At 45.5% G+C, this 19974-nt stretch overlaps 1 protein-coding gene across 1 annotated transcript in view; it reads left to right on the top strand.

The window, feature by feature from the left end:
* The window catches only part of alp3 (alkaline phosphatase 3), a 113718-nt gene that overhangs the window by 22077 nt on the left and 71667 nt on the right, over positions 1-19974 (top strand). Inside the window, 2 exon segments of the mRNA XM_034167806.1 lie at positions 7121-7237; positions 19135-19250. Of these exon segments, the coding sequence (XP_034023697.1) occupies positions 7121-7237; positions 19135-19250 (233 nt within the window).

Raw genomic sequence — 19974 nt, 5'->3', positions numbered from 1 at the left:
AGTTAGCCCCCTGACAGCCCTGACCTCCACAAAAGTCCCCTTCACCTGGTCGGATTGGTGCAAAGCCGCGTTTAGGGAGTTGAAACGCCGGTTCTCGACTGCACCGGTTCTGGTGCAGCCCGATCCCAAGCGCCAGTTTGTTGTTGAAGTGGATGCCTCTGACTCAGGGATAGGAGCCGTGCTATCCCAGAGCAGGGAGTCCGACAAGGTTCTCCATCCATGTGCCTACTTTTCCCGCAGGTTGACCCCAGCATGAACGAACTATGACGTCGGCAATCAGGAACTTCTTGCGGTGAAGGAGGCTCTGGATGAGTGGAGACACCTGTTGGAGGGAGCATCGGTACCATTACGTTTTCACGGACCATTGGAACCTGGAGTACATCCGGACCGCGAAGCGTCTGAACCCCAGGCAAAGCCCGCTGGTCGCTGTTCTTCGGGCGTTTTGACTCCGGATCACCTAACTGCCCCGGGACAAAGAACCAACGATCTGACGCCCTGTCCCGGGTGCACGAAGAGGAGGTCAAGACCGAGCTGTCAGACCCCCCTGAAACCATCATCCCCGAGTCCACTGTCGTGGCCGCCCTTACCTGGGACGTGGAGAAGACCGTCCGGGAGGCCCTGACATGGAGCCCGGACCCGGGGACCGGTCCGAAGAACAAACTGTACGTCCCACCAGAGGCCAGGGCTGCGGTCCTTGACTTCTGTCACGGTTCCAAGCTCTCCTGTCACCCAGGGGTGTGAAGGACCGTGGCAGTGGTTCGGCAGCGCTTCTGGTGGGCGTCTATGGAAGCCGACATCCGGGAGTATGTCCAGGCCTGCACCACCTGTGCCAGGGGCAAAGCCGACCACCACAAGGCCCAAGGCCTCCTCCAGCCTCTGCCTGTGCCTCGTCGCCCCTGGTCTCATATCAGGCCTGGACTTTGTCACGGGCCTCCCGCCGTCCCAGGGAAACCACCACCATCTTAACGATAGTGGACCGGTTCTCCAAGGCGGCCCACTTCGTGGCCCTCCCGAAGCTCCCGACGGCCCAGGAGACTGCAGACCTCCTGGTCCACACACGTCGTGCGTCTGCATGGGATTCCATCAGACATTGTCTCGGATCGTGGTCCTCAGTTCTCCTACCAGGTCTGGCGGAGTTTCTGTAGGGAACTGGGGGCCACCGTCAGTCTCTCGTCTGGGTACCACCCCCAGACGAACGGGCAGGCAGAGCGGACTAACCAGGAACTGGAGCAGGCCCTCCGTTGCGTGACCTCCGCGCACCCGACGGCCTGGAGTGACCATCTGGCCTGGATCGAGTACGCTCATAACAGCCAAGTCTCGTCTGCCACCGGCCTCTCCCCATTTGAAGTGTGTTTGGGGTACCAGCCCCCATTGTTCCCGCTAGTGGAGGGAGAGGTCGGGGTGCCCTCGGTCCAGGCCCAACTGAGAAGGTGCCGTCGGGTGTGGCGTACCGCCCGCTCTGCCCTGCTCAAAGCCCGGACGAGGGTGAAGAACCATGCAGACCACCGGCGTGCCCTGGCCCCTGCGTATCAGCCTGGGCAGGAGGTTTGGCTTTCCACAAAGGACATTCCCTGCAAGTGAATCCAAAAGTTGAAGGACAGATACATTGGACCTTTCCCATCCTCAAAGTCCTCAGTCCAGCCGCAGTGAAGCTGAAGCTGCCAGCTTCACTGCGGATCCACCCGGTTTTCCATGTGTTACACATCAAACCTCACCACGTTTCACCACCTCTGTACCCCGGACCGGCACCGCCTCCTGCCTGGATCATCGACGGGGAGCCGGCTTGGACCGTGCGCCGGCTCCTGGATGTCCGTCGGAAGGGCCGGGGGTTGCAGTATTTGGTGGACTGGGAGGGGTATGGACCCGAAGAACGCTCCTGGGTGAAGAGGAGCTTCATCCTGGACCCGGCCCTCCTGGCCGACTTCTACCGGCGGCACCCGGACAAGCCTGGTCGGGCGCCAGGAGGCGCCCGTTGAGGGGGGGGTCCTGTTGTGTGGGCCGCTGATGAGGAGGTACTGCTGGCCCACCACCACAAGATGGCGCCCTGCTTGAAGTGCGGGCTTCAGCACGAGAGGGCGTCGGAGCAACCAGGAGTGACAGCTGTCACTCATCATCCGTACCAGCTGTCACTCATCCACTACTCATCACCACCACCATAAAGGCCGGACTGCAACTCCACCTCCCTGCGAGAAATCAAGCTACCATTCAGGTAACTTTCTCTGCTGACTCAAATCATTGAGTGATAACCTGAACTTCTTTGCAGCCGTTATCCTGTGGTGTTCTGCCTTAGTCTGTGGGATTGGCGTTTGGTGTGATCAGCGACGGCTTCGCCTCACACCCCAAACCAAGATAAGTGGTTAAACAGGAGCTGCACGAGTGTGTGATTGGAGGTGGAGGTTCTCCCTCCTTTACTGAACACTGACTGTGGGATTACTGAGTGTGCGAACTCACACTCATCAGGACTGTCTCTGTTTTCTGCCAGCAGTACTGGGTCTGACTGCTGAAGACAGCGGCCACCTGGGGCGCAGGGCTTGGCGGCTCCGGTGTTCTTCAGCTCCGTTGGTGGTGGAAGCTGTGTGGGGATCCAGCTCTTCTCTCGCCAGGCGTCTTCTATCGTCGAGCCTGCCCACACGTCACCTGGTGTATGATTGACAGTCCACCATATTGTTATTGTCTGTACGTCGTTGTGCGATTCACAACATTAAATTGTTACTTTTGGCTTATCCATTGTCCGTTCATTACGCCCCCTGTTGTGGGTCTGTGTCACGTCACTTTCACACATAATCTTTCTTAACTTCTGGATCTGTTCCTAAATGTTCAAATCTGCAGTGATTAAACATTGCTTAAGAAACGTAATTTTGACCCTAGTGTATTGAAAAACTATCAACTATCAAATCTATCATTTTGCTCTAAAATTCTGGAAAAAGCAGCTCATGGACTATCTTACTGAGAATAATCTCTTTGAGCCACTTCAGTCTGCTTTTAGAAAATATTATTCCACAGAGATGGCTCTCACTAAAGTGGTAAATGATGACCTGCTTACAGTGGATTCAGACACCACTACGGTTCTGGTGCTGTTAGATCTCAGTGCTGCATTTGGTACAGTGGATCATCATATTCTACTTGATCGGCTGGAAAATAATTTTGGGATTACTGGGAATGCCCTTGCATGGCTGACGTCATACTTGACCAGTCATTCTCACTGTGTTTTGTACAGTAACACTACTGCTAACCTTAGTGACATGAAATTTGGGGTTCCACATGGGTCTGTCTTAGGCCCCCTGCTTTTCTCCCTTTATATAGCACCCCTTGGGCACATATTGTGGCGTTTTGGGATTACCTTTCACTGCTATGCTGATGATACTCAATTATACATGCTGATAACTGCTGGTAATCTCGTTCACATAAAATCCTTAGAAGATTGCCTTGCATCAGTGAGAAGTTGGATGTCTAGAAACTTCCTACTTTTAAACTCTGATAAGACTGAAGTGATGGTTCTTGGTCCAGTGAGACATCAGCATCAATTTGACCAGTTAAGGCTTAGCCTAGGCTTGTGTGTCATACATCACACTGACAAAGTGAGGAAACATGGGGTAATTTTTGATCCTACATTGTCCTTTGACCTCCACATTAGAAATATTATGAGGACTGCTTTCTTCCATCTGCGAAATATAGCGAAGAATCATCCCATTCTGTCTATGGCTGATGCTGAGACCCTGATCCATGCATTTATCTCTTCTAGATTGGACTACTGCAATGTTCTATTTTCTGGTTTACCGCAGACCAGCATTAGGGCTCTCCAATTGGTTCAAAATGCTGCAGCCAGACTTTTGACACGAAGCACAAAGTTCGACCACATTACACCCATTTTGGCATCCCTTCACTGGCTTCCTGTCCCAGTGAGATCAGATTTTAAGGTCCTGCTACTTGTCTATAAAATTGTTCACAGACTGGCACCTCCCTACCTAGCTGACCTAATTAAACCTTACGTACCGGCCCGGGCTTTACGTACTCAGGGTGCAGGACTACTTTGTGTCCCTAGGGTGAATAAGAAGTCTGCAGCTCATAGACCTTTCTCTTATCGTGCCCCTGTTCTATGGAATGATCTCTCTGCAACAATAAAATGGTCAGATTCTGTGGAGATTTTCAAGTCCAGACTTAAGATGCACTTATGTTTCCTTTCGTATGGCTAGCATACTGGTATAGTTTTGTTTTACACTTTTTACTCTTTTAATTCATTTTATGAGGAAACGGAGCGTGCCGCGGCCTCAACTTTACCTAAATTCTGGGTCTTTTAGTGAAGCTTAGGGCTAGTGGCCGGCGATCACCTTAGTATTTCCTGTTTTTCTTCTTGTTTAATGCTGGCAAATTATACAGTATTTCTTGTCTTTCTGATGCCTGATTCTGTTGTTTTTTTTTTCTCTCTGTTTAAGGTGCAGCTCCATCCAGAGATGGGAGTTGTATTCGTGTTGGTGATCCTCCTGTCCTGTGTACCAACAGCATTTCCTGTATATTTGTTTTGTGAATTGTTTCTGTGAATTGTTCTGTAATTTATGTCTGTAGCATGGCCCAAGCAGAGGGTCACTCCTTTGAGTCTGGTCTGCTTGGGGTTTGTTCCTCAGAGGAAGTTCTTCCTTACCACTGCTGCTCTGGAGGTTAGTAAGGTTAGACCTTACTTGTGTGAAGCGCCTTGAGGCAACTCTGTTGTGATTTGGCGCTATATAAATAAATGAAAATAAAAAAATAAATAAAAGACATCTGTATGATGTGTGGCCTTCATCAACTAAGACCTGAGTAGTTATAATGTATGTGATCTACAGTACTGTAACACTTGTTTTCATTGTTTTGATTTGTGTTTTGAATTTAAACTGTGCAGTCCTCTATCTCCGTGATTCTCAACCGGGGTGCCGTGGGCAATTATCAAATATCACCATTATCGGGTGTATGTGCTGTAATAGTGTGGCAGATGGTGTAATGCTCTTTTATTCCAGTAGATGGCAGCAAAGCGCGCAGTAGCGCTGAGCCGTGTGCCGACAAGGAGGCGTGATCGCCATTTTAATTCCGGGCAAGTTAGTGATTTGCGTGCATAGAAGTTCACTTAGTCTCGTCAAGAAACAGGTGGAATATGCCGGAAAGCTGCGCATGTTGGCAAAGTCACAAACGGAGGAACAAGGGAGACAATATTTCCTTCCATAAGTAAGTGGTTTTAGTTATTGTTGTCACTTTGTCTGTGATATTTGGATGATAAACAGCTGTATGTCTCCGTACCTGTGTCGCCCGATGACACGGATCATTAATTTCACTTATGTCTAGTTGATATTTTCCACTGCTAGACCAATGTCTAGTTAAAATTCTTGTCGTTAGTGACTAAAAATTGTTCGACAAGACTGGGGAGTTTTTTTTTTTTTTTTTTGCACCTTAAAATAATGAGATTTAATGACCCGCGCTGTGCTGCCACACACACAGAGATGTGCACACACACACACACCGCTGACTTCATGAATGAAACTCGGTCAATAAAGGATAATTATGTAAAAATATAATATATATAAATATATTGTAATGGTTTTAGGAGCCGCGCTGCGTTGAACAGCAGCAGCTCAGCCGAGCAGCGCAGCTTATCAGCGCAGATCCGTGTAACTTTCAACACTAATATTTGTGAATGTGTGTGTGTCAGAGTAAGTTTAATACTTTCCTGACATAATTTAATGTAATTTCATTTTACTGTCTCGATAACCAGGACAAAATGGCATTTTAACACGTATTTTGCGAGCATTTTTCTGAGTGTGTTCAGTCACGAATCTCCATTGAAAATGCATTAACATCCGGGTACTTCATCAATATTTTGCCTGGTTAGGAGACGTCATGTCGCTGTCCATGAAGGGACGTTTTCGTTTAGTGTGCAGCATTGGGATTGCGCTCTCTAGTTCTTATATACAGCTCCATGACTATAGTATACAATGTTACGTTATATCTGTACCGCACGTGTTGCTAACGCACCGTGTAGAGACACGAGTTAGTGGTGCGTGACACGTGACACATGACAGTGGTGTGCCGCAGGATTTTGTAAATATAAAAAGGGTGCCGCGACTCAAAAAAGGTTGAAAATCACTGCTCTATCTTTAGGTATTTTGAAAAAAATTCTATTTCTTTGTAAAAAAAATAAAATAAACAAACAACAGCAACAAAACAAACGGAGATAGCACTTTTGTTGCCAACTACTGTAACTTTCAGCTCTTGTTTGAGGAAAAAGTAAATAAAAATATATTGACTTCAGTGTTTTGTGTAAAACACCTGTGTTGCTGTTGATCTGAAAGTGTTTCAAAATGTGCATGTGTGTATCATTTAGTTGCTAGAATGATATTTTTAGAAGAGATTGTTAGGCTTTGATTGTAGGGTTTCATTTTGACAGAGCTGTGAGGTGTTGTGTCTTATCTTGCTTGTGTGTAGCCTTTTGACACAGCGAGCCAAATTTTGCAAAATGTGTGTAAGCAATCGGCAAAAACTGTAAATACTTGGAGTGTTCTAATCCTAGTGATGGAAAGGGAAAGCGTGGGAGATAAGTGAAGGAGAGCGCACAGGCAGGGAGGAGTGGATGGAGAGAAGTGGCGGGAGGGACTATATATGGGTCTCTGCAAGCGTGAGGGGGTAAAGTTTACAGCATGGTAGCGAGAGCAGTTATGTTGTGTGGCTTAGAAGTGACTGAGCTGTCTAAACAGACCCACAGCTCGAGGTGGCAGAGTTGAAAGTGCTGAAATTGTCCTTGACAGTGATGAGGATGAACAGGATTAGGGTTGGGAATGACCATATCAGGGGGTCACACGGGTAGAATTGTTTATGGATGTGGTGAGGGAGCACATGCAGAGGGATGGTGCAGTGGACAGGGTGAGATAGAGATGGATGATCTGTTGTGGCGACCCCGAACAGGAGCATCCCAGAGAAGAGGAAGAAAAAGAATTTTGATTCAGTCTGTAACTGTAACGTTTGATTTGTCCTCACAATAATACCCACAATAAACCTTTCGCCAAACATATGACACATACGACAAATGACATATTAGTATTTCTTGAAACGGTTACATTTGTATTGAATCAACCCTCATGTGTTTTTGGGTCCACAGTTGAAGAGGAAAACCCAGAGTTCTGGAGGTTGCAAGCCCGGAAAACTTTGCAGGCAGCATTGGACAGGAAGCTCAACACCAACGTGGCCAAGAACATTGTGGCTTTCATTGGAGATGGTGACTTACAAAACATTTAATTATACTGGCTGGTTTAACATGAAACACATAATCTGTTTTCCATTCACAATATATTGTTTAGGTTATTATTCAAACTGTAAGTTGTGCTTGTCAAGAGAAGTTACATCCTTCTGTATGTCCTTCCAGTAAACTTTCGTATCGGAAACTCAAGAGGTGTTAAAGTCTCAAAATCAAAATTTTCATTTTCTGGGGGGGGGTCAGCAGACTAAGCAGCTCATTCAACACTTCCCTATCCTTGGCCTAGTCCAGTAACTCTTCCTGGCGGATCCTGAGGTATTCCCAAGCCAGCTTGGACATATAATCCCTCCAGCATGTCCTGGGTCTTCTCCAAGGCCTCCTCCCAGTTGGACGGGCTTGGAAGACCTCCCTTGGGAGAGGACCAGGGGGAATTCTTACCAGATGCCCAAACCCCCTCACCTGGCTCCTTTAGATGTGAAAAAGCAGCTGCTCTACTCCGTGTCCCTCCTGGATACTCAAGCTTCTCACCCTATCCAGGAGTGTCAGCCCAGATACCTGACGGAGGAACATCATTTCTTCTGCAACTTTATTCTGTCTGTCATTAACCAAAGTTTATAGCCACCGGTGAGGATTAGAAGTATACATTGACTGGCAAACGCCTTCTGCTCTTTTGTGAAAGTCAGACGACATCCCGGATCAACAAAACCTTCACGTCGGAAATGATCTGGTTGTTTCAGCGGGGTTTGAGCCTGTCGATCGGCGCTCGGAGCGCGGCGCGCTCTCAGCAGTTGTGGGCGGTCTTTAAACCGTCTGGATCACTCCTTAATCTGTGTAATCCCCATAGAATCGTCCCTGAAAACCATATTACTTTTCTGAACAGTGTCCACCTGCAGGTCTCTCACAGTTTCTGGAAAAAAATTGATGCAGCAAAGTTCCAAATCATTCAGACATTTATTCGCAATAAAAAAATGACGAGAGGGGTGGACCAGTACTCACACAAAGCCTGCTCACAGGCGAATGACGCAACCGACAGGCGTGAAAAAACTCACGCATGCACACGAAGGTTCAAGCTTGGCTGATGCAATCACACGTGATTCAAATCCATATGGTTTTTGAAAAAAATAAAAAGGTTGGATACTTTTCTAACAGACCTCGTGTATATATATATATATATATATATATATATATATATATATATATATATATGAAGAGTTCAGGCTTAAAATCCCGTAAACGCCACGCCCACGGCAAATGAGATAACCATTGCAAGTGAAAGCTTACCAAGGCTCGTATCCGATAACAAAATCAATTCTGCTGCAACACCCCATAAATCCTGAGGTAAATGCAAGTCAAGATGCGGTTTGTATGCAGAACCTCGTAAGCTCCATTCCAGTTTGTGTGCAAAATCACATAGTGAACAGCGCACCACTCACTGGCATGTATCTCGGTCACGTGACACAAAGATTGCGGTGCCCACGAGAGCTTCTCTGATGCTGTGTTTACACATAACGCCGGCACATCACGAATGCCACGAAATATACATTCTTGGCTGCTGATCACGAATGTGATGATTTGAGGCAGAGGTGTCCGGTCTCCTCAGGAACTGCTGCAACCTGTTACCACGCATTATGATTAATGGCACGTGTTGGTGGAGCATTATCAGGAACCATTGTGCACGGTCAAGAATAATGTTCCTCGCTGTTGAGCGCTATTGTTCTGTCACGTTGTGAATGAGGCGAATTGTCTCCACACACCCCCATATTCATCCATCAGCTGATGAACAATTCAGATCACTCCAAGTTTGCGCCTCTAAATCCACACCAGAAGAACTTTGTGACTGCATGCTTAATTGGGCTCTGTGCCATGGAGTGGCGCAGAGAGGAGGAGGAGATGGAGAGAGCCAGATGTGTGGCTTCACACGGCTCTTGTCTTGCTTGTTTTCCCAAACATCAGGCGCAGCAGCAGGTGGAACACCTGCAGGGGCGCGCTGAGGAGCATTGTAATGAAACGTTTAGCCGACTTGGCATCGCTGTCATTCTTCAGCATACTGTAACAATGAAACTGAATGTGGTGCAGCAGGGTTTAATTGTGCGCACATCAGAGAAGAACGCTGTCATGCTCTGTTAAGGATCACCACTAATCAAGACGACTCAACACACTCAGTTGCGACCTCCTCGACATCAGGCGAAATGAGGGTGGTGTGTGACATTCATGGAAGATTTTTTGACAGACAAAAACATGCTCCACGCACCAACATGCACTATTAAGAAACCTATTCAGATGTGTTAAGTCACATTAAGAATGTCAGGAATGTGCCAAGAATGATGCAAATATGACATTCATAATGCCTACTACCAATGAGTAAATGTAGCATTAGCGTACATTAAAGTTTTACCAACAAACTGAAGGTGGAGATACCAGGTTTTGCAGCCAAATCTATTAAAGGTTGCTAATTGACACATTTCTGAATAAAGCTTGATTTTTGCTATTGTGTTCAGTGCACCATAACCATTTCATAACAAGAAAGAATATTCATGGAGATGTTCAACTTCCATCAGGTAAATATCCTTATTTAAAACAAGAGTGGTCTGGTGGCGATACAGGGCTTTGAGCCTGAACTCTTCACATATATATTTGAGGGTGAGGGTGTGGTTGGGTAGGTTATGTGTGAGTGCGAGCATTTTATATATATACGAGGTCTGTCAGAAAAGTATCGGACCTTTTTATTTTTTGCAAAAACCATATGAATTTGAATCACGTGTGATTGCATCAGCCAAGCTTGAACCTTTGTGCGCATGCGTGAGTTTTTTCACGCCTGTCGGTTGCATCATTCGCCTGTGAGCAGGCTTTGTGTGAGCAGTGGTCCACCCCTCTCATCGGATTTTTATTGCGAATAAATGTCTGAACGATTTGGAGCTTTGCTGCATCAAATTTTTCCAGAAACTGTGAGAGACCTCCAGGTGGACACCATTCGGAAAATTCGGATGGCTTTCAGGGACCATTTTATGGGGATTACACAGATTAAGGAGTGATCCAGCCAGTTTAAAGACCACCCACAGCGTCTGAGAGCGCGGCGCACTCAGACAGGCTAACACCCCGCTGAAACAACCAGATCATTTCCAACGTGAAGGCTTTGTTGATTTGGGACGTCGTCTGACTTCCACAAAAAAAGGCATACGGCGTGGACATCAGCACTTTTTCGGCACATTCCACTGTTATAGGAGTTTTTTTCATGGAAAAAGAAGCGGACGGATGCGCCACCGTGCCACTCATTGCACGGGACAAAACCACCTACGTGTTGGTCTCACAGGACAGCTTTGAGATGGATTTCAGACGGCTGTCGGTGGCTTTTTAGTCGTGTGACTGTCTGAGAAATTGTGCATGAGCTGGACATGCCCCAACATGTCCTGTGAGGCTTCATCACAGCGTTGCTTTGCGCCATGTGGCTCCACCGCGACGCGCGGAATTCCTCCGCTCCTCTTTCCATGACAAAAACTCCTGTAACAGTGGAATGTGCCGTTCATTTCTAAACTGGACGCTGTGTTTTATCCAGGACGTCCTCTGACTAGCACAGGAATTGCGGAAGACGTGGACATCAGCACTTTTTTGGCACATTGAGACAGACATGCGGACGAATTCCGCGTGTCGCGGCAGAGCCGCATGGCGCAAAGCAACGCCGTGATGAAGCCTCACAGGACATGTTGGGGCATGTCCAGCTCATGCACAATTTCTCGGATAGTCACACGACTAAAAAGCCACCAACAGCCGTCTGAAATCCATCTCAAAGCCGTCTTGTGAGACCAACACAGAGGTGGTTTTGTCCCGCGCAATGAGCGGCATGGTGGTGCATCCATCCGCTTCTTTTTCCATGAAAAAAACTCCTGTAACAGTGGAATGTGCCGAAAAAGTCTTGATGTCCACGTCTTCTGCTATTTTTGTGGAAGTCAGACGACGTCCAGATCAACAAAGCCTTCACGTTGGAAATGATCTGGCTGTTTCAGCGGGGTGTCAGCCTGTCAATCGGCGCTCGGAGTGCGGCGCACTCTCAGACGCTGTGGGTGGTCTTTAAACCGGCTGGAGCACTCCTTAATCTGTGCAATCCCCATAAAACCGTCCCTGAAAGCCATCTGAATTTTCCGAATGGTGTCCACCTGGAGGTCTCTCACAGTTTCTGGAAAAATTTGATGCAGCAAAGCTCCAAATCGTTCAGACATTTATTTGCAATAAAAATCGAACGAGAGGGGTGGACCACTGCTCACACAAAGCCTGCTCACAGGCGAATGACGCAACCGACAGGCGTGAAAAAACTCACGCATGCGCACGAAGGTTCAAGCTTGGCTGATGCAATCACACATGATTCAAATCCATATGGTTTTTGCAAAAAATAAAAAGGTCGGATACTTTTCTAACAGACCTCGTATATATACTCAACAAAAATATAAACGCAACACTTTTGGTTTTGCTCCCATTTTGTATGAGATGAACTCAAAGATCTAAAACTTTTTCCACATACACAGTATCACCATTTCCCTCAAATATTGTTGACAAACCAGTCGAAATCTGTGATAGTGAGCACTTCTCCTTTGCTGAGATAATCCATCCCACCTCACAGGTGTGCCATATCAAGATGCTGATTAGACACCATGATTAGTGCACAGGTGTGCCTTAGACTGCCCACAATAAAAGGCCACTCTGAAAGGTGCAGTTTTGTTTTATTGGGGGGGATACCAGTCAGTATCTGGTGTGACCACCATTTGCCTCATGCAGTGCAACACATCTCCTTCGCATCATCCGTGAAGAGAACACCTCTCCAACGTGCCAAACACCAGCGAATGTGAGCATTTGCCCACTCAAGTCGGTTACGACAACGAACTGGAGTCAGGTCGAGACCCCGATGAGGACGACGAGCATGCAGATGAGCTTCTCTGAGACGGTTTCTGACAGTTTGTGCAGAAATTCTTTGGTTATGCAAACCGATTGTTCCAGCAGCTGTCCGAGTGGCTGGTCTCAGACGATCTTGGAGGTGAACATGCTGGATGTGGAGGTCCTGGGCTGGTGTGGTTACACGTGGTCTGCGGTTGTGAGGCTGGTTGGATGTACTGCCAAATTCTCTGAAACGACTTTGGAGACGGCTTATGGTAGAGACATGAACATTCAATACACGAGCAACAGCTCTGGTTGACATTCCTGCTGTCAGCATGCCAATTGCACGCTCCCTCAAATCTTGCGACATCTGTGGCATAGTGCTGTGTGATAAAACTGCACCTTTCAGAGTGGCCTTTTATTGTGGGCAGTCTAAGGCACACCTGTGCACTAATCATGGTGTCTAATCAGCATCTTGATATGGCACACCTGTGAGGTGGGATGGATTATCTCAGCAAAGGAGAAGTGCTCACTATCACAGATTTAGACTGGTTTGTGAACAATATTTGAGAGAAATGGTGATATTGTGTATTTGGAAAAAGTTTTAGATCTTTGAATTCATCTCATACAAAATGGGAGCAAAACCAAAAGTGTTGCGTTTATATTTTTGTTGAGTGTATATATATATATATATATATATATATATGTGTGTGTGGACTCATCTCTGTGCTTGTTCTGTTAGACCTCAGTGCTGCTTTTGATACTGTTGACCATAAAATTTTATTACAGAGATTAGAGCATGCCATAGGTATTAAAGGCACTGCGCTGCGGTGGTTTGAATCATATTTGTCTAATAGATTACAATTTGTTCATGTAAATGGGGAATCTTCTTCACAGACTAAAGTTAATTATGGAGTTCCACAAGGTTCTGTGCTAGGACCAATTTTATTCACTTTATACATGCTTCCCTTAGGTAGTATTATTAGACGGTATTGCTTAAATTTTCATTGTTACGCAGATGATACCCAGCTTTATCTATCCATGAAGCCAGAGGACACACACCAATTAGCTAAACTGCAGGATTGTCTTACAGACATAAAGACATGGATGACCTCTAATTTCCTGCTTTTAAACTCAGATAAAACTGAAGTTATTGTACTTGGCCCCACAAATCTTAGAAACATGGTGTCTAACCAGATCCTTACTCTGGATGGCATTACCCTGACCTCTAGTAATACTGTGAGAAATCTTGGAGTCATTTTTGATCAGGATATGTCATTCAAAGCGCATATTAAACAAATATGTAGGACTGCTTTTTTGCATTTAGGCAATATCTCTAAAATCAGAAAGGTCTTGTCTCAGAGTGATGCTGAAAAACTAATTCATGCATTTATTTCCTCTAGGCTGGACTATTGTAATTCATTATTATCAGGTTGTCCTAAAAGTTCCCTAAAAAGCCTTCAGTTAATTCAAAATGCTGCAGCTAGAGTACTGACGGGGACTAGAAGGAGAGAGCATATCTCACCCATATTGGCCTCTCTTCATTGGCTACCTGTTAATTCTAGAATAGAATTTAAAATTCTTCTTCTTACTTATAAGGTTTTGAATAATCAGGTCCCATCTTATCTTAGGGACCTCGTAGTACCATATCACCCCAATAGAGCGCTTCGCTCTCAGACTGCAGGCTTACTTGTAGTTCCTAGGGTTTGTAAGAGTAGAATGGGAGGCAGAGCCTTCAGCTTTCAGGCTCCTCTCCTGTGGAACCAGCTCCCAATTCAGATCAGGGAGACAGACACCCTCTCTACTTTTAAGATTAGGCTTAAAACTTTCCTTTTTGCTAAAGCTTATAGTTAGGGCTGGATCAGGTGACCCTGAACCATCCCTTAGTTATGCTGCTATAGACGTAGACTGCTGGGGGGTTCCCATGATGCACTGTTTCTTTCTCTTTTTGCTCTGTATGCACCACTCTGCATTTAATCATTAGTGATCGATCTCTGCTCCCCTCCACAGCATGTCTTTTTTCCTGGTTCTCTCCCTCAGCCCCAACCAGTCCCAGCAGAAGACTGCCCCTCCCTGAGCCTGGTTCTGCTGGAGGTTTCTTCCTGTTAAAAGGGAGTTTTTCCTTCCCACTGTAGCCAAGTGCTTGCTCACAGGGGGTCGTTTTGACCGTTGGAGTTTTACATAATTATTGTATGGCCTTGCCTTACAATATAAAGTGCCTTGGGGCAACTGTTTGTTGTGATTTGGCGCTATATAAAAAAATTGATTGATTGATTGATATATATATATATATATATATATATATATATATATATATATATATATACAACCCCTGGCAAAAATTATGGAATCACCGGCCTCGGAGGATGTTCATTCAGTTGTTTAATTTTGTAGAAAAAAAGCAGATCACAGACTTGACACAAAACTAAAGTAATTTCAAATGGCAACTTTCTGGCTTTAAGAAACACTATAAGAAATCAGGAAAAAAAATTGTGGCAGTCAGTAACTGTTACTTTTTTAGATCAAGCAGAGGGAAAAAAATATGGAATCACTCAATTCTGAGGAAAAAATTATGGAATCATGAAAAACAAAAGAACGCTCCAACACATCACTAGTATTTTGTTGCACCACCTCTGGCTTTTATAACAGCTTGCAGTCTCTGAGGCATGGACTTAATGAGTGACAAACAGTACTCTTCATCAATCTGGCTCCAACTTTCTCTGATTGCTGTTGCCAGATCAGCTTTGCAGGTTGGAGCCTTGTTATGGACCATTTTCTTCAACTTCCACCAAAGATTTTCAATTGGATTAAGATCCGGACTATTTGCAGGCCATGACAGTGACCCTATGTGTCTTTTTGCAAGGAATGTTTTCACAGTTTTCGCACTATGGCAAGATGCATTATCATCTTGAAAAATGATTTCATCATCCCCAAACATCTTTTCAATTGATGGGATAAGAAAAGTGTCCAAAATATCAACGTAAACTTGTGCATTTATTGATGATGTAATGATAGCCATCTCCCCAGTGCCTTTACCTGACATGTAGCCCCATATCATCAATGACTGTTGAAATGTTCTCTTCAGGCAGTCATCTTTATAAATCTCATTGGAACGGCACCAAACAAAAGTTCCAGCATCATCACCTTGCCCAATGCAGATTCGAGATTCATCACTGAATATGACTTTCATCCGGTCATCCACAGTCCACGATTGCTTTTCCTTAGCCCATTGTAACCTTGTTTTTTTCTGTTTAGGTGTTAATGATGGCTTTCGTTTAACTTTTCTGTATGTAAATCCCATTTCCTTTAGGCGGTTTCTTACAGTTCGGTCACAGACGTTGACTTCAGTTTCCTCCCATTCGTTCCTCATTTGTTTTGTTGTTCATTTTCGATTTTTGAGACATATTGCTTTAGGTTTTCTGTCTTGACGCTTTGATGTCTTCCTTGGTCTACCAGTATGTTTGCCTTTAACAACCTTCCCATGTTGTTTGTATTTGGTCCAGAGTTTAGACACAGCTGACTGTGAACAACCAACATATTTTGCAACATTGCGTGATGATTTACCCTCTTTTAAGAGTTTGATAATCCTCTCCTTTGTTTCAATTGATATCTCTCGTGTTGGAGCCATGATTCATGTCAGTCCACTTGGTGCAGCAGCTCTCCAAGGTGTGATCGCTCCTTTTTAGATGCAGACTAAGGAGCAGATCTGATTTGATGCAGGTGTTAGTTTTGGAGATGAAAATTTACAGGGTGATTCCATAATTTTTTCCTCAGAATTGAGTGAGTCCATATTTTTTTCCCTCTGCTTGGTCTAAAAAAGTAACGGTTACTCACTGCCACAATTTTTTTTCTTGATTTCTTATAGTGTTTCTTAAAGCCAGAAAGTTGCCATTTGAAATGACTTTAGTTTTGTGTCATGTCTGTGATCTGCTTTGTTTCTACAAAATTAAACAACTGAATGAACATCCTCAGAGGCCGGTGATTCCATCATTTTTGCCAGGGGTTGTGTATATATATATATATATATATATATATATATGTATATATATATATATATATATATATATATATATATATATATATATATATATATATATATATATATATATAACAGGGGTTGAAATACATTTTTTTAACCTACTTGCACTGGTGCTAGTAACCAAAAAAACGTTACTTGCACAACCAAAAGTCAGTCTTATATCAACCTTAAAACTCCTCCTCTGATGTGTCAGACTCTTCCTCTCTGTGGAGAGGTTGAGTGGAGAGCAGCAGCAGCAGACAGTTTTTTTTCATGTCCGCGCAAACGAATCGTCCCTGAAGATTATTTTATTTATTAACTACACAGATGTATAATAATACAAATGGTGACTGGTTTATAACACAATGATGACAGAGTTTGAGGGGAGAGAGAGCAAGGAACTGCAGCAGCAGCCAGTTTTTTTTCTTTTCTTTGTTTACATGTGTGCGCGCGAATGGGACAGGAGGTCCTCAAACTGGAGCTCCTGCAGCTCCTGCAGCAAATAATGAAACTCCCCGAATTGGGAACGTCTCATGAGGATGTTGTGAATCCAGGGACGGCGCCACTGGCGACGTTTGTCAGCTTTCCACAACAAATAGAGCACAGTAACCATGTGTGAGAGTCATAAAACGCAGGGAAGACGAAGACAACACACTGGAAATTGCTTTTTTCCTTATCTATTCCTTTATTGGTTCATTCTACTGTGCTTATAGTTGCTTTGGACATGTCTATCTCAACTTTCAATGCTTACCAGTCCAGTAAGTATCAGTGAAATTGTGGAGAGCTGGACATGTCCAAACTTGTCCTCTAACATGCCGAAACAGAGGTGTTCCTTTGTCTCGCTTCCAAAGCAAATCGGTTGTGACGCGCGAAGCTTCCGCGCGGCTTTCCATGACAAAATCTCTTGTTAAAAGTGAAATCTGCCGGAAAATGGCTGATGTCCAGCTCTTGTGATAACCAGAGAAAGAACACACGACGGTCTCGTATCCACAGAGCCATCCGTTTAGAAATGGTCCAGTGGCTTGTGCCGGGTCGTCGCAGCTCAGAGCGTGGCGCGCCGAGCGTCCTTAAAGGGGTCCTTAAAACTGTACTAACAGACCTTAGTCTCTGTGAAGCCCCTAAAATTTTCACCGAAAGCCAGATAAATTTTTCGAATGGTTTCCAGGTGCCAGTCTCTAAAAGCTTCTGAAAAAATTCTGATGGAAAAAAAGTCCTTTTCATTCCGCCAATTCCAGACAATGAAAATCCAACAAGGGGGCGGGACCACTCCTTCCCAAGGCGTGCTCACAGGCGAATGACGTCACCGACAGGCGTGGAAAAACTCACGCATGCGCATGAGGGTTCAAGCATGTCTGACGTAAAAACATATGAATGAAATCCATATAGTTTTTGAAAAAAATAAAAAGGACCGTTACTTTATTGACAGACCTCGTGTGTATATATATATATATATATATATATATATATATATATATATATTCTTCCGCTTTATCCGGAGTCGGGTCGCGGGGGCAGCAGCTCAAGCAAAGCCACCCAGACACCTCCCCCAGCTCCTCCGGGGGAACCCCGAGGCATTCCCAAGCCAGCTGAGAGACGTAGTCCCTCCAGCATGATCTGGGTCTTCCCCAGGGCCTCCTCCTGATGGGACGTGCCCAGGACACCTCTCCAGCGAGGCGTCCAGGGGGCATCCGGAAAAGATGCCAGAGCCACCTCAGCTGGCTCTTTTCGACGTGGAGGAGCAGCGGCTCGGCTCCAAGCTCCTCCCGAGTGACCGAGCTCCTCACCCTATCTCTAAGGGAGCGCCCAGCCACCCTGCGGACGAAACTCATCTCGGCCGCTTGTACTCGCGATCTCGTTCTTTCGGTCATGAGCCAAATCTCATGACCATAGGTGAGGATCGTAACATAGATCAATCGGTAAATCGAGAGCCTTGCCCCCCTACTCAGCTCTCTCTTCACCACGACGGTCCGATACAGCGACCGCATCACTGCAGATGCTGCACCGATCCGTCTTATCGATCTCATGCTCCATCCGTCCCTCACTCGTGAACAAGACCCCAAGATACTTAAACTCCTGCACTTGAGGCAAGGACACTCCACCAACCTGAAGAGGGCAAAGCACCTTTTTCCGGTCGAGAACCATGGCCTCGGATTTTGGCCATGCACACTCGGCTGCAAACATTCAGTGCACACTGAATGTCCTGATTTGACGAAGCCAACAGAACCACATCGTCCGCAAATAGCAGAGACGAGATTCTGTGGTTCCCAAACCAGACCCCCTCTACACCCTGGCTGCACCTAGAAATTCTGTCCATAAAAATAATGAACACGCCCACGTCGCTCTTTCGGGCTGAGCCCGGCCGGGCCTCATGGACTAAGGCCCGACCACCAGGCGCTCGCGCGCGAGCCCCAACCCCAGGCCTGGCTCCAGGGTGGGACCCCGGCTCCGCCATACCGGGCGATGTCTCGGTCCTTGATTTTTTACTGGTCATGGAGGTTTTGAACTGCCCTTAGTCTGACCCGTCACCTAGGACCTGTTTGCCTTGGGAGACCCTACAGGGAGCACAAAGCCCCCGACAACATAGCTCCTAGGATCATCCGGGTATGCAAACTCCCCCACCACGATAAGGTGGCAGCTAGAGGGGGATATATATATATATATCTATATATATATATACGAGGTCTGTCAATAAAGTATAGGTCCTTTTTATTTTTTTCAAAAACTATATGGATTTCATTCATATGTTTTTACGTCAGACATGCTTGAACCCTCGTGACTTTGGCCTGGGTAATGGATGATATATATATCACCTTTGGTGACAATTGGGGCAGTACAAGTGAAGTAATATCACTGACAACTGAAATGTGGCATGAATGAGTGAGTGACTGAGTGACTGACTGACTCTTCGCACATAGTGATGATGTAGCCCACTGACTGTGCCATGGTAAAAGCACTCATTGTGTGCTTCTGAGAAGATATTGTGATTGTAACAAGAATTAATCTGGTGTGTGTGTGTGTGTGTGTGTGTGTGCATCAGGTATGGGAATCATGACTCAAACAGCGGCTCGAATTCTCAAGGGTCAACTTCAGAACCAGACAGGAGAGGAAACAGTGACAACCATGGACACGTTTCCTCACTTGGGCTTAGTTAAGGTAGGTCGTCAGCAGTGATGCCGGTAACGCATTACTTAGTAACGCGTTACTCTAATCTGACCACTTTTTTAAGTAACGAGTAATCTAACGTGTTCATCTTTCCAAATCAGTAATCAGATTAAAGTTACTTCTCCATGTCACTGTGCGTTACTATTATTTTTCATTGTGGGTCGACAGCAGTATTAAACTTGGTCCGTGGGCAGGAGGTCGGGGTTCGACTGAACTGCCCACTTTAAGCGAACTGTGAGCTTTTCATCCGCGTTTTTTTGCCGCTGCTCGACTCGTCCTCACCTCTTAAAGCGCGGTGATCAGCACAGCTGCACTGAGCTTTACAAAGACATTTTTATACTTTTTTTCCTCCTGTATTTAGAATTCTGAGCTGAGCCGCTCTGTATCTGGTCATTAAAAACAGCTGATCCTCTGCGACGTGTCAACAACTAACACTATTTTCCACTCAAATGCACCTAAACTCTCTTTCTGAGGACCACATGATGTGAAAACGCAATAAAACTTTCTTACCTGTAAATCTGGTCATGTTTTCTGCATAAATAAATGTTATCCATTCTTTGTGCTCAAACGCCAAAGCAGGGGTGAATCCAGATGGAATGGGGGCGTGGGGCAAGGATGTGCCCCCCTCCCCCACAACAGCCCTAGATTAAAGGTCCAGTTTTGAAGCCGTTTTTTACTACAACTACTAATATTGCTTAAAATAATAATAATTTCG

The sequence above is a fragment of the Thalassophryne amazonica genome, chromosome 4 (assembly GCF_902500255.1).
Source record: "Thalassophryne amazonica chromosome 4, fThaAma1.1, whole genome shotgun sequence".
Lineage (NCBI taxonomy): Eukaryota > Metazoa > Chordata > Actinopteri > Batrachoidiformes > Batrachoididae > Thalassophryne > Thalassophryne amazonica.
Note: the sequence above shows the minus strand (reverse complement) of the source record. Positions and strands in the feature narration are given on the sequence as shown.